The 15801-nt window shown below is 35.0% G+C and overlaps 1 protein-coding gene across 1 annotated transcript in view; it reads left to right on the top strand.

Moving 5' to 3' along the window:
- PAWR (pro-apoptotic WT1 regulator) overlaps window positions 1-10345 on the top strand; it is a 79598-nt gene extending 69253 nt beyond the window's left edge. Inside the window, exons 4-6 of the mRNA XM_049792447.1 lie at window positions 3297-3444; window positions 4843-4947; window positions 8153-10345. Of these exons, the coding sequence (XP_049648404.1) occupies window positions 3297-3444; window positions 4843-4947; window positions 8153-8239 (340 nt within the window). The 3' untranslated portion in view covers window positions 8240-10345. The remainder of the gene's footprint in view (window positions 1-3296; window positions 3445-4842; window positions 4948-8152) is intronic.
- Window positions 10346-15801: the final 5456 nt, after the last annotated feature.

Genomic DNA, 15801 nt, shown 5'->3' with positions numbered 1-15801 from the left:
TAATGGAAATAACTAGAACATAATTCTGAAAAACACCTTTTGTTTCTGTGTAAGAGTCAAACTGTGATGTGGGTTGATTTTGCTATATGATTTTTATTTAAGTACAGACAAAAAAAGGTTGGAAAAGCAAATCTTACTAAGTTGCAAAAGTGTTTGCTTTTTTCAGCATTCTAGTACAGGAATACATGTTTAAAATGAGCTTTTGATAGCGGCTAATTGGAAGTAAGCTGATGGAACAACAAGTTGAATTTTGTTAAACATCTTGTCAAACATGCCCTTCTGAAGCAGTAGTGAGGGATGTTTTTATCCAGATGCGTTCTCATTTGCTGCTCTCTGAGTGGGCACTCTGATCCAGTGTACATGTGTCTACAAATACAATCTCAGATATTCTTCTTGAAAAATAATTTAAAAAATACTGTTTTCTGCAGCCATAGCCTGTGGCTAGATGTTTCAACTGCAAGTGTTAAAACAGTCATATGTGCATAAGTTATTTGAATGCTAAAAAGTGGAATACGTTTTGAACTGCATTCTTGAGCAGTGACTCTAAATTTTTTCAACTTGCAGAACTCTTATCATTTTCATCTGGTTCTAATGACATCTTTTACCCAATGTACATCTACTGACAGTAGGCTTTCTTTTCTTTCATACCTTTTGTGAGATTCCAGCAACTTCCAAGTTGCAAGTATTTGTAAACCTTTCTTCAGTTGGGAAGCAGAGGAAGCAAGGTTTCAGCTGCAGTCTCAAACTAAACGGGTTCTGCTGTCACATGCATATACTTTTCTCCTCTCCCCCAAAAGAAGGCATAAACCCAGTTTGTTTTCTTAGTAGTATACAAGGCTCTTCAGTTTGGACAGATTATTATTAGTAGTATTAGTATGGTTGTTGCATGTTTATAAATATAAACTAGATTTTATATGTGTATATATACACACACACACACACACACACACACACAAAGGTTTATTTCCATAGAGATATCTTTGTTGGGGCTGATGGATAGGTATTTTCTCTTAGTAAAGTATAGACACCAATTTCAGTGATACTGTTATTCTAGATTAGTTTTCCTTTTTATTTAAGGCTCACAAAGTGACATTGTATATGAAGACTAAAATTTCATTCTTTGCAAAAGATATGTCTACTGTGTCTCATATGGTACCTTTTTTGCTGTTGCTGTGTACTGGACACTTGTTATTTTGGCTGTTATAACCAACTTTGTATCTGGCACATTCCTTGTGTTAGGTTATATACTAATGCCTCCTTAAATGTTTTTTTAAAATCCTGTTTCCTAGAAGTCTTCATGATATGTCCTTTGTACTTGCTGATACTGAAAAGGAATGTATTCAGTAGGGTCTGCTCCCCAGTGGAATAGGTGAGGAAATTTTTGAGTGAGTTTTGGGGAAAATACTGAAAATGTCTTAATTTTCAGTACTAATGAAACCCGTCCTATCTAGGTATTCTTTCCTCTAACTTTCCTGTAGGAGCATCTGCCACTATCACTCGCTGGAGCTGAGTTGAGATACTCCAGTATATTGGCAAAAGGGTTCATTTTCTGAGTGATGAAAAATTGAGCCTTTTTCGTGTGGTCTATCCTTGAGACGTTAGCAGCATGAAACAGCACATCTCTCAGAAAGCTAAATAATCTAGAATTTATAGAGTTAAGCTAAAATATTTCTCTTATTTTGTGTTGCAACATGCGTATCCGGTCCTAGAAATGTTTTTTAAAAAAATCTTCTAGATGAAGAATAAACAGTGCTAAATATGGTAATAACATTAAGCTACAAAATTCCTTACAATTGTGTCAGTGTGCCTTGGAAACTTCACACATACTGGAGCAAAACAGTATTTATATCCATGAAAAGACAGCCTTTTGCCAGACGCTCCTGCTTTTGATTTGCACTGTATCCATCTAGATTTGCACATTGTCAGTAGGGGTTTTCTAGAGTTATGAAATGCAAAACTGTTAAATGAACACATTAATCATATACTCTTCTATGTTTTAAAGGAAATGTTGTAGGGATACTCGTAGTGCTTTTCATTCTTTCCCTAAGTGCTCTAGAAAACCATTGTATACATATTTCAGCTGTGTGATTTCACAGAATCATGGACTTGTTGAGGTTGGCAAGGACCTCTGGAAGGAATCTGGTCCAACCCCCCTGCTCAAGCAGGGCCACCTAAAGCTGGTTGCCCAGGATCATGTCCAGATGGCTTTTGAGTACCTCCATTCTAGCTCTCCTGCTGAAGACTGAACAAATTGGGTGTTCCCCCCCCTCCTTTCTTTCTGTGTGGGTTTTTTTTCCACTTTTCTCTTTTGCTGTTTAGCTGTATATTTTCAAAGTCTGAGAAGTATACGGTTTTCATGGATTGAGAAGGAAAAGATCTGTATATCTCTGCCTGGTCCCAGGGCATTCTGTTCTGCTGCTCTTAATTACTCATTATATTCTACATTGAAGGTAAATAACATTGCTATTAGGAAGTAAATAGCTATGGGAAGCACAGTGTTAAACTTGTGACTTTGAAAATGATTGACTTCTCATATGTATTTTTAAATTAGCACTGTTTTTGTACATAGCAATCATAACGGAGAACCTGTAAGCTTTTTTTAAAACTAGCCTATGTGCATTTGCAATGCTTATCTGTTAAGATTCCATGGCAGTGATTTTTAAGGAATAGACACATGATCGAAAACAAAAAACGTACCACCAGTTAATGAGTGAGTGCCTACCAACTGACCTATGACAAACTGGTGTGTATCCAAGTTCTGAAGTAAAATACTTGGAAATGGCATAAAATTAATGTGTTGGGCCACATCACTTTCTCACTTTGGTTTGCTTTCCAGTTCCTTACAGGCCGTATCCATAGTTCCTGAAAAGTCAGTTGATAGGTATAAGTTTCTTACATTTTGGACATGAACTTGTTTTTCATCCTTGTATGTTTTCATCTACTTAAAAAGGTGCTTGGTTTAAATTCCATAGTGGTACTTTACTTTTTAAAATAAAGTTGTTTAGCTTGGGTTTTAATGTGCACAGTTCATAAAACTTTAAAAGTAAGATAGGGTAAGTGTAAGTATGTGTTTAAAGTTGATTACGTATGTGATGAGAGCTGCATTATCCAAGTTTTTGACTCCCTGAGGCAGTGAATTTTGTGAGTTCTTAGCATCATAAGAGCTGTGAAATAAGTTCTCTGCAGTTTATTAGACTGACCTATTGAGTGCTTTAGAAAGCACTTCTTGTTACTTCTACCATTTCCATTTTGTTAAATATATAAATAGGTGTCTGCTTTGCTCTTTGCCTTTGTAGCACAGCTAATGCACCAGAAGACGATGCTCCCAATAGATACTCCCGAACAGACAGGACAACTTACAGCAGATACAGCAGGGATGCAAATCCTTCTGGCAGTTCTGTACCAAGTAATGCTTTGGAAAAGAGGATTGAGGAACTTGAAAGGGTAAGTACCAACTAATATCTGCATGGCATATATCTGAATTAAAGTACCTTTGAAACTCCGTGGGGAAATCTTACCAGTAAAATACACAGAAGCGATGCTAAATGCTTGACGTACAGATAGTTATGTCTATAAAAATGTAGAAAGAGTCAGACTGACTAAGAAGAATGTGAACTTTCTAATCACAGATGTTTAGTTTTCATTTGGTGTATAAGTGAGAAATAGTTGAGGTGAAGATAATACACTTAGAGAGCCAGCAGTGCTCTGTGTATTTCTTGTATACCTTGTGACACACCATCACAGGGTCAATAACTTGAGGGAAGGAGGGGCTCACTGGCTGTTCAGAAAACTAGCAAGCCTGGTTTTGATCTATTTCTTATTTTGGACTTTTTTAATGTACTGAAATATTATAAAATTTAATTTCTATCCAGTTGTTTGTTAAAGTTTTAAACATTTAAAATACATATTTTAAACAAAGTTTTCATTTCTTCAGACATCCTTCATACAAACAATTTTGGGAAAATGTAATAATGTTAAAGCTGTGTTTTTCACCTAAACCAGTATTTTACTAAATAATGTCATCTGTGTAATCTATTACTGGCTTCTCTGTCTTCCTCTGAAGTGGATTTTTGTGGGTAACTTGCCAAATAGTCTTGAATTTGTATGGATGAAAGTTACTGAGTAAACACAATTTGAATAGATCTTTTTTGGAAAGGATGAAAATAAAACATATTTTGTAGAAATTAATTATTTTTTTTTAAAAAGACTTCGGGAAGCCTGATTTGAGCCAAGTACACCTTAATCCTCCCTACCAAATCAGCTTACTTCTGAAATAATTTAATTGCCAGTGCCACAGAAAATAGAGGAACATTTAAGGGCTTTCTTTCAGTATCCTGAACCCTGATCTACTGAATTCCTAATGGACGTTTTCATTTTTTTTCTCGCATTCAGACCCACAGATCTAACAGTGAGTCTTCATTCCTTGTTAATGGTAGTATAAAAAACAACCACCAAAAACCCAAAAAAACCCCAACAACAAACAAACAAAAAAGGAGGACTAACTCTGCCAATGTAACAAATTTGGAAGCTGATACTTCAGATTTATTTCTGGTTTGGGCCCCTATCCAATTTGGGTTCATGCTTAAGTTAAATATTAATTAAATAATCTCTGGAATCAGAAGTATCACACAGGTTTGCTGTGGGTAAAATATTTTCTTAGACATGATTTTTTAGCTCCTTGAAATGTAAGGGCTTGAAGATGTGGGTTTGACTTGCTGTAGAAAAGGAATTACAGGTAAGTGTGTGTGGGTTTTTCTTCTTTGTTTTAAATGGTAATAACTTAAAACTCTCTCTTAAAGCCCCAAATTACATTTCAAACTTCATTGCATATTCTGGTTTTAGGAACTTGCAAAGGAGAGACAGGAAAATGCGAGATTAATGAAGATGACACAGGACAAAGAGGAACTAATTGGAAAGCTGAAGGAAGAAATTGATTTATTAAACAGAGTAAGCACATACTTTCTTATATGCTGCTATGTAAAGAGGGGATAAAAGTCTCTGTATTTTATGTGCTCTTTTTGAGGCACCTGCATCCATTGGGCAAGTTCAGAAGAGAATTAAGTGTGGTGTTTTTTTCTTATTTGTGTAACTTCTCAAGACGCATGTCAATAAGTTATATTTTTTCCAGGTGACTTCTGTTTGTCATGGTTAACTTCCGTAAGTTGTGTGTTATTGGAGTACCTGTATTTCTTGTTGCTGTAAATGTTCGTAGAACAAGGTTATAAAAGGAAGAGTTCTTTACTGCCTCTTCTTTCCACATTCAGTACGTAGCATACCAGGAAATAATTAAGTTGGGGTTTTGACAGTTTTCTCAGTAAATTTTTACCCAGGACTTTTGTTAGACAAAGTAATTATAAATTTAATATCATTTTAGTCAGCTTTTAAATACTAATAATAGTTTAGATGATCTTAGAAATATTTGGGAGTAAGTGCTTTATATTCCTACACATATTCTCATACTCTTTATTGTTGATTCCCAAGTAAAAGCAGAACAACACATGGGGCAGGAGACTTGGGCTAGTATCGCTTGGGCAAGGTGTGTAGGCAGGAGAAGAGAGGGTAGAAGAGTCAGACATACTTGGGAATGGGACAGGTTGAGAAGTTTTCAAGTTGATAGAAGACAGAGGTTTTAACAAGTCCTGGTTTTAAGGACAGACTGGAACTCTTTCATAGAGTGGATTAGTGACCTTCATCTTGCACTTTCTGGCTGAGGTGCAGATCCTGGATGTACTAGGTATATATGCCTCTACTAGTCCAGTGCAGACATGCCTATAAAAATTCAGAAAAAACTTTCAGAGCTGGCTTTGGTCAATCTAGCAGTGAAGGGAGGCAATAACTCTATGTGTGTAGTGGCAAACTTTCATTTTGCGCTCTTCATTTGTAGCAAAGGAGGACAACGTTTACAAGTTTGCAAACTAATCTAGAGAAAGAAAGGAGATGAGGTTATTCTGGAAGAGATATCTTTTATTCTTTTATGAAGAAAGTTGGGAGTTAATATGTAGCATAAATGAAGTGTTGCCTGTTTTGGAGAGATTCCTGTTTTAATTGAGGAATTGATCTTCATGTCGTTCTTCCATTCTGCAAAGAATCTGTCACATCTAAGCTGATGACCTAATTGCAGTCAAGGCAAGTGTTCATTCCTCCTACATAATGGATGGCAAAGCTACTTAATACTGCTGGTCACACCTGACTTCCTGACTCAGAGGTCAGAAAGAACAAATCAAAAGCATGTAAATGACTGAAAGCCTGTGGTTAAGGACCTTGACTGTTTGTGAGGTTTGCTGTTCCAGAAACAATGTTATTTTTTTCTGCTATATTTGAAGTACGATGTCCTAAATTAAATCCATCGAGTGGCTGACTAGAAATTAGAATTAGTTGTGTAGTTACTTGTTCCTTGGTATGTGAAGTCCAAGCTTTCCTGTTACTGCATTTTTTTCACTAATAAGCATAAATTAGTGTTGTAGTTTTGAATTTTGAATAAGAAACCTTAAATTTCAGAGTAGCAAAACCCACCTGCGTCTCTCAGTCCATTGTTTCTGTAGATATTTAAACTGCAATAGTTATTTTTCCTGGCTCATATTCAAGAAACTCCTACTTGTAGTAATCTTTGGAATGTTATTTTTACAGCATAAACATTTAAAAAACTTCTAATATTTTATTTTGAGTAAACTACACGTATCGACCACAGAAGGTTTTTAGGTAAGCTTTAATTGAGGCATCTGATGGCTAGGTTAACAAGAAGTTCAAACGGTAGTATGTATACTGAAAGAAAAAAAAAATCATTTTATTGAAAAAGCGTTGTCCCTTCCATCTGGCTATTGATTTGAAATGCACGAGAGAAAAAGTGTATTTCTTACAATTACATAGTAAACTGTATTTATAGTAGCTATCCATCAAAACTTTCCATGCTTGGGTGTTTAAGTCACTTGTATCGGTTGCATCAGTGTGGTCAAATGCTTTTCCTGGAAGTTGTTCATACTGTGATGCAGCATTACTTTTGTGAGGCAAAGAGGAATTTCTGCTAGTGATTTCTTGATTCCACATTACAAAAACAATAATGTAATTGCGAAGGTATTGCAATACGGATTTTGGCTTGGCAAACTGAAGAGGCTTTTAAAAACCATAATATCAATTAAACACAACATCTCTAGTATGCGCTTCTGGAATGACCCCACTAAAAACAAATAAGAAAATAGTCTCTGTATATCAAATACTGCTTATCAACTTAAAGGAACAAGAGAGAGAAAATCTGTACTACTGTTTTATGTTTAATTTAGCATGGCAACAGTAGGGTTTTTCAGACTTCAATCAAAAGGCATCTAAGATCTCTAATGAGAATCCTGGTTCTTCCTCCTTTGTTTGGCTTTCATTTTCCTCCTTAAAGTGTTGACCTTGAGGTCACTCTTCTGTTTCTTCATTTTTTGTTCTCATTCTGTTTTCTTCTATGCTTTTTTTGTGCAGCAAAATTATTTTTACTGAAGTAATGTTTACATTAAACAGCCAATTTCACTGGTTTTCACTCCAAAGGCTTGAAAAGACTTGGTAGGAAGTGAAGAAGTGAAATGGGAACTGGGTAAATATGGTAATTGGTGGAAGAAGGATGAACATTTGGGGTAGGAGCAATCTGTTTTAAGCATCCATTATTACTGTGTGTGTTGTCTGTTCTTTCAGTAGCAGTTTACACAGACAGGCAGTTTGTGAAAATTTTGATACTTAATTTAAAACACAAAGCAGGTCACCTTGCAGTAATAACCAGTAATGTGTATATGTGAGCAGGATAGTTGCAGACAAGCACAGTCTGGGGAGCAGAGGCAATAGCTGAGTAATACACTCTCTGTATATGCCAATAAAATTGTCGCGCCCATCCTATTTTGGTTTCTTGATGCATTAATTTCTGCTGTAGCTTTGGTTTTGATTATGGGTTTCCATTTACAGGTGCTTCTACATGGGAATATGATATTAATGTTTTGTAATTACAGTAACACTTGGATAAAGGCCAGTTTAACAGATTTAAGTGTAGCTACTGTGGCACTAATTCTTCCCAACCCCAACTTGTTCATTTCAGAGCTAAGATGCTAAATTCCTGCTGCAACTAAGTGAAAGTTTGTATTTATGTCCTGAGAAATGTTTGTATTTCTTTTTCCTTTCACAGGACCTAGATGATATAGAGGATGAAAATGAACAATTGAAGCAAGAAAATAAAACCCTCTTAAAAGTTGTTGGACAGCTAACAAGGTAGAAGATTCAAGCCTCAGTGAGGAAAGATTTAAGAAACTACTGATTGAACGTTAAGGTCAATATAGTAATACTTCCTGTGTTGCAGTATGTTATAATAACTGTCTTTATATTTATTGTTAGGAAACCAGATGAATGTTTATTTTCATAGTACTTTCTTCTTCATTCAATGAAATGGCATCAAATTTGCGGTATATTTTTAGCTTTCTTTTCATGTAAGAATGATTAACATTTTTGACATATTTCAAAATATTAAATTCAAAAATATTCAGGTTTTGTATCTTCAGATTGCATCTGGATAAATTACAGTAATTTAAAATTCATAGCACCAAGATCACTTTCAGTCCATGTGGGTGTATATTTTTGAAATGAATGGAGGCAATACATAGAAGCTTTGTTTACACAGATCCAAAATATATATTTTGGGAAGTATTTCCTTTTGTGTTTAAACAGCTGTAAAGTGGATGCCTTATTGCTGATGTATAACATTTTGCAGATTGATTACTTGCTCTAAAACTCTTGTATGTTGAGGTTTTTTTACTGTATCTGAAAGACTGACAATATTAGAGAGTAGCAATTTTTTTTTTCTGTATAACAGTATTCTGGCAGGAGAGAGAGGTTTTATTAAAAAAAAACAACAAACACAAACCCACCAAAAAACCACTAAGTCACCTGTGGTATCAGCATTAATGAGTTCCTAGAATCATATTGAAGTTGTGCACTGCAGTTTATTTTAAAGCTTTTGCTTTAGCGATGAAATGCAAGTTTGCTATCAGACAGTAAGTTTGTTTGCTGTGTTGAGATTCAAACAAAGCCTGGAGCTTTCATTTTAGCAAAGACACTTTTTCAATACTCTTCTACTTAAAGCTGTCATCTTAAAGTTTGTAGTGATCATAGCCAATATAAGTTTTTCGATGTTTTCATTTTTTAAGCTGGGTGAAGATTTTTGTACATAACAAAGTAGAGGGGTATATGAGTGATTCATGCCCTTTTGAAACATCAAATGGTTTAAAAAACCCTTTTATCCTTGATTTAAACTAACAAGGTGTTTAAAAAGTGCCTATTTAGATGTTACAATCCACTTATGGCTTCATGCTGATTCTTCTATAACATGAGAGTAGACAAAATTTTCACTTGATGTTAACCACAGACCTCAGTTAACAATTCTCTTCAAATTTCAGCTTAACGAGAATTTTATGTACTTTATTTCATCTTAATATGGCACATTTTTCATTCCTGATCAGAATAAATGTATATGTTGTTTGAGTCAGGACACTAGAAATGAAAACATTTTGAAGAGTCCAGGCTTTTTCTTGATGATTTTGAAGTTTGGTGTCAGAAGGTTGCATGCATATAGTTTTTGTTACCTTAAAACTTAAAGGCAACTTTAAGATGTAATAACGATGACCTTTTCAGATTTGCCAATTGTTTTCATAATGTGTATTTAATGACTGTAAGAGTTTCTTAAAGTTCAAATCCAGGTAATATTGTTACACCTTGGATTGTTTTGGATATAGGATAGGTTATTTTGCATTTGTATATTCTAATGAGGAGGAACTTTTCAAAGCTTTAAAGTATTTTTCAAAACACTTATATTCCAGGATGCCTTAGTGTTTTCTTTCACAGTGGATGAGATCCCAATTAGACACCATTTAAAACCTTTACTCAGGGGTTTACATGGTATGGGGGGGTTGTATAGGCCCTCTGAACTACGATATACACCAGTGAATATTGCTTTCAATATTATTCATACAGTACAAAGTCCCTTAATTTATCAGTTTTATGAAATTAAAAATCTAAAGTAATAAAAAAATCAGTTGAGATGTATGTCTTCTGAATAAATGTGAAACTTTCTCTGGAAGAACATCTGATTTCCTTCTCTGTGTGCTAGGTAGGAAATATACATATGGATTTATGGCATGGGATGTCAAACATTGAAGCATCATTAAGGAGTTAATGCAGAACACAGATACTAATACGAAGTTGTTAATGAGGTATTTCATAAACTGTATTTCACATACATTTTGAACCAAAGAACAGTAACAACAGAGAACATAAACAAGTATCACTTGTCTTCATATTACCTCTTCTTGGTTTGCATGTGTATTGACTAAAACTTAGCAGTAGTAATGCCGAAATTAGAACTTTTTTTTTTTTTTTTTTTTTTTTTTCCCCCCCCCCCTGTTAACTTGGTCATCTAGCTGACAGGAATATTTGGTAGAAGTACTTCTGATACCCTACCTTGAAGAGGTACTGGCAAGGAAAGTTTCCAAACATTTGAAACCAGTAATGCTTCAGCCAGAACATGTGAACAAAGGAGCTGTCGGGTACTCACAGATCAAAGTACCTGAGGACGTTATCATTGTTGTTTGTTATAACAATATAAAGCTCTTCATGGTTTTAAAAATTCCCGCAAATTGTGTCTTGAAGCATAACACTCTGCTGACAGTTTGGAAGATTTAGATGATGTTTTGGAAAAAACTACGTCGGTAACAATTCATTATTGCTTACATTATCAGACTGTTGGGTGAAGTTTAGTAGATTCTAGGAAAAATGATGTATTGCGTAGAATATTAATAATTGGCTATTCATTTCTTGTCATTATCTTTTTATTTCAGTAGGGTAACCTTATAGTCAAGCTTAAACATAGAGGAAGTTTTTTTCCTAGGTGATTTGAAGGTTTTAAATTAGCTACCTTACCAGCAATTCACTAACCCATGTCCATATCCTTTCCAGTCCAACACCTTGATTGTTTTCAGTTGTGTGATTTAAAAGCAGAGAAAGCACTGTAAGTGGAACCCACCTCACTTGGGAAGGCTGTGGGATTCCTGAGTGAATCTGGTTATTAACGTACCTAAACTAAATTAATTTACTAGGGCTTTTTTTGGGGGAGGAGTTGGGGTGTGGGGTGGGGCGGGGGACACATTAATATGCAATATTAATTGTATGGGTAAGTCTCTTGGAGATTTCTGAATTTTCATGTTTTAAAATTCATACCAAACTGCTTAGGTCTAGCATCTGTGTTTCTGGGTGACTTGGGTCATCTAGGAAATGTAGACAGAAAAGTACTCCCATTGACTAAAGCAACTAAGAAAATTTTTTGGGGAGATACTTCAGTATTGAACAGCACATAATTCCTGGTTTGATAATGCACAATGATACTCCTGTTATGGTCACATATAGAAAACATCTACTACATCCAGAACTGAAGGTTAAAATTGTGCAGAAGTATTTTTATCATTGATAATATGCACTAATGTTTCTGGGATTTATTCCCTAAAGAAGAGGTTCAACCATATATAAAAGCTGGTGATTTTTACAAGGAAATTCGAAGTAGCTCATTTTCCAATTTTTTAAATAATTAAGTGGCCATGTTGATAGTTCAGTGTTACTTGATGTGTGTATTAACTGAAAGAGTACAGTCTGTATTTGCAAATGAGTGGGTTTTTCTGTCTTTAAAGCAAAATTTTTCTTGGTTAATTACCAGATTTGTATTTACACATTCAGAGATTAATTATTTCTGTGTTAGATTGGCTCTGAATTTGAGAGGTAGAGTGAGAAAAGAGGGTAACAAGAAATAAATCAATGACTTCCAAAGTAGGAAGTATAACGTAATAATTTTTTTTTTTTTTAAATTCAGCTGTACTGAGAATTAGCTGTGGAGAGATTTATGATTGGCATAAGTAGTACAAAAAATACAGGGGTTTTAGTATGTTGGAAACAACTGATTAACCTACATCAAAGCTCTTTTCAACTTGTCTGCTATCATTACAGCTTGGAAGCTTGCTACCATAAGAGAGACCAAAAGGAATACTGGAGATCAAATTACCTGTTAAGATTTTGCTAGGAGAGCAGAGTTACACTGACTCCAGCTTTTTTATGGTTTTCTGTAAGTTCTTCGTGGCTATTTCCAGCTTGAATTGAAACAAATCAGTATTAGTAGCCAGGCGGAGAGGTAATTATTGGGAAACAAATACGTGAGTAATAACTATGGATACCATTAACATATGACTGAGTGTCAGTATTTCTTGGGCTCAGACCCTTTATGAGTATGTCAGTTGAGTTGGTCCATTTGCATCAGTATTAATGATCATAAACATCTGACGTTTAGTAAGAAGCAACTGTTTTAGTTGGAGAAATTACCATTGCAAGCCATGACTTAAAAACAGTACAATAAAAAAAATTCATGCTGGTACTTGTAGCTGCTAAGACTAAGAGGCCAAGGATTATACTTAAAAGTTTTGTTAAAAATGAAACAAATGAATTCTGGATCTTGTAAATTAATGATACAGAAGTTCACTATAGATCTGTTCCATGCTGGCCATTCTGGTGTTGATACCTGTAAAAGGTATTGACACCAGCATTTCTAGAAGCATTTCTACTTCTGTTATTAAGCGTTTCTTTAGGACTACTTAAATATATCCAGGACAAAAAGGACTTTGATACGTATTTTAGTAGCATTCATGATCTTCCAAGTACGTTGACTTACTGTAGCAAATCTCCATCTACCATTTCTCCTTGTACTGTAGCAGATGTACATTACCTTGTTAATTTAATCCTTTTGCTTTTATTTCGGGTAGTAATCATTCTTCTTCAGGGCTAGTTGTGATCTTTCTGGTCTGGAAATTTGTGATAGTTGAGTTTTTCTCTGAAAATAGTCTCATAATCATAATGCAGAGTCATTTTTTAAAAATACCCATTATATGCATTTAAAAAGTTACAGCATCATTAAGCTATAAATAACTAAATATCCATTTTAGTTTTGAACATTGACTAGTTGTGATATTATTTGTGATATCAGATTAAAAATTATGTTGAGATTCTTGCTATTGCAGGTAAAAGATACGTGTTTAATCTAACAATAAAGACTGTGTGCCTTTTGTCCAAATAAAACAAAATTCTTTTTAATCCAGGCTGACTACTTATTGTTTTTAAAGGAGAATTAATAATGTCTGACTAAAATTGTAGCTGGATTTATCACCCATACTGGGAAGCTCCCAACCTTAGCTGCTAGAATTATTTTTATGTTCAGATTCACTTCTTCAAGTGTGCATGTGTTTGCATGCACACAAGAGAGAAATCTGCATATTTCCACTATACTGATTTTCTGCTTCAGGAATGTAGTGAGTATCTTTCCATCAGTTAGATGGAAATGACCTTTTCCTGTACTTCAAAGTTGAAGTATAACCCTTCCCAGGAAAAGATAATGAAGGATGTTACAGTGCTACTTCTACACAAATGAAGTGAGTTGACTTCACAATAGATTTAATTTCTGAAGTTTCTATATGAATACATGGTCTCTGCTCCCGCACAGGCAGAATCATTAAAGACAACCTCCTTTTCATTCATTGCTGGAGACTACACATAAGAAGAACAAGTGGATCATCAGTAAACACTGGGGAGATAGTAACTATATCACAGTTTGTCATAAAGTTTGTAATGTTGTTATAAAAAACCAACTTGAAACAAATAAAGAAACCATGCATTCAACACTATGGCTACTTTATGGATAAGACATTATGAGCATTTGCACTTAATTTTTAAAATGTTGGGTGAATTTGGTTTAGGATCATTTCTCCTACAATTAACTTGGTTTATGAAAACCCAGTGGTCTTTGGATTTTGTTTTAAAATATGAAAGTATGTTCTTCCTCAGTTTTTGCGTTTGGCATTGTAGGTTCTTCAGTCTTGCTGGGATATTTTGGCTTCATGTACACATGTGCCTGTTCTGTGTTCCTCCTTTAGTCACTGGATTTGCCATACGATATCTACCTGATCTTAGCACTTGGTATGTTTTCCTGTGGATGTTCTAATTTTTCTCCAGCCCATCTCTTCCTTTCTCTTTTGTAATTTTATTCTCTTCTGTAATGTTGGTATCTTCTTCTTTCCCTTGTTCTGCTAGATCCTTCAAGTGGTATCTATGAAGTGTAACCATGTCCGTAGAACTATTCTTTGCTGGGTTTTTTTTTCCTTTTTTAAACAGACCTCAAACATTTGTGTGAGAATTTCTCATTTGGTGGATAATTACACTGTGGAACGTACTGCTGCTGGAAGTTGCTCTGGGACACCCAGAACTTACCAAGGTTTTGAGAGGGATTGAATATTGATGTGGATATTAAGAAGATCCAGTGCTCTAGTTATACCATAAAAAGTTCTGTTAGTCTCCAATTCTTAAAAATGAAAAGGAAACCTTGTAGGAATATCACATGTAAGAATGATGTTGACGTATGGAAAGCATTTGGGCAGGAGTCAACAACAGGGATATATTTCTGATGTGTATCTAGTGGTCCCAAATAGCACAATGCTCTATGGAAGTCTAATGGGTTTCCACCTACATCTGTCTACAGGTTTGCCGCCGAGAGCTTCTGGTCTAGCAGCTGACAACCCTTTGCGTGTGGAAACTGATGCTTACATTTCACTTGGCATTCCTTGAGCAGGAAGGTCCATTTACACAGCCAATACCCATAGTCTCTCTTGCTAATACCTCAGTAGGGATTTCTGTTTAAGAAAAAATTGACTGGCAACTTCTGGATTCACTCAAGGCATTTGAAGTAATATCAAGCATTTGGCATATTTTAATATTTGATTAGGAAATGGCTGGAGTCTTCTATACCACATAAAAAGACAGCGCTTCATTTTTCTTAGGCAATGTCAAGTCCCCTAGGCCTTTTCTTGGAAGTAAAGGTTGTTGCCTTCAGAGAAGACTTTTTTAATCTTAACATGTTTAAATTGAGCTCATTTTATACTCTTGATGAGCGTGCTTACCTCAACAAACCCAAAACCTCCAAGCCTTCTTTTAACAATCACTAGAAGTTAAATCTTTGGAAAAGTTCTAGGAGCACATTTGAGGGTTAAGCACTTGAAGATCAAAAGAAATCTGTAAGTCCTTGTCTTCTTCATTGAAGAAAATCTGGCTAAAAAGACAAAACCCAGCAGTGTTTTTGCGTGACTACCTTGGTAGTCATTGATGGGCTTCTAGGGAATACAATTGTTTCTGTAGACTGAAGTCCTGCAAGTACCTTAACATAGCAAAGAATAACAGCAGAGTTCTAGAAGTATCTGACTTGGCATTTTCTACTAGTTTGGACCAAACCACACAAAACATTGTTTGTAATTAGTGATGGAATTGTAGTGGATGTTGCTGATGAAGGGGTAGGAAAAGTGAGATTATCTTACTTTTTAATTTGTTAATAATATTTTAGGCTTTCTTCAAGAAATGTGTCTGTGGTGTTAATTGCTGAGAGATTAAACAGTAAACTTTGGCAATAATTGTGTAAGTTTTAGAATCTTTGAGGTAAGAGGTGCCAGCTTTGATATCTTTAATTAATGCCGTTGACTTGTAGATATTGGTTACGTAGTAAAGCTCTGTTAAACATAACAAAAGGTAAAAGCCTTATCTACACTGCTGAGATAATAATCCAAGTCTATGTTGATTTTTAATCAATGTGCTGTAAACTTTTAAGAATATTAAATAAGATGGGTATCAGACTTTGTTTTGAGATCTGGAATTTCTTTAATAAGGGAGATAATGAAAATGCAGGCATATTTGGTGCTAATGCTTTGCCTT

The sequence above is a fragment of the Accipiter gentilis genome, chromosome 34, assembly GCF_929443795.1.
Source record: "Accipiter gentilis chromosome 34, bAccGen1.1, whole genome shotgun sequence".
In the NCBI taxonomy this organism is placed as follows: domain Eukaryota; kingdom Metazoa; phylum Chordata; class Aves; order Accipitriformes; family Accipitridae; genus Astur; species Astur gentilis.
This window is presented reverse-complemented; position numbering and strand designations above follow the sequence as displayed.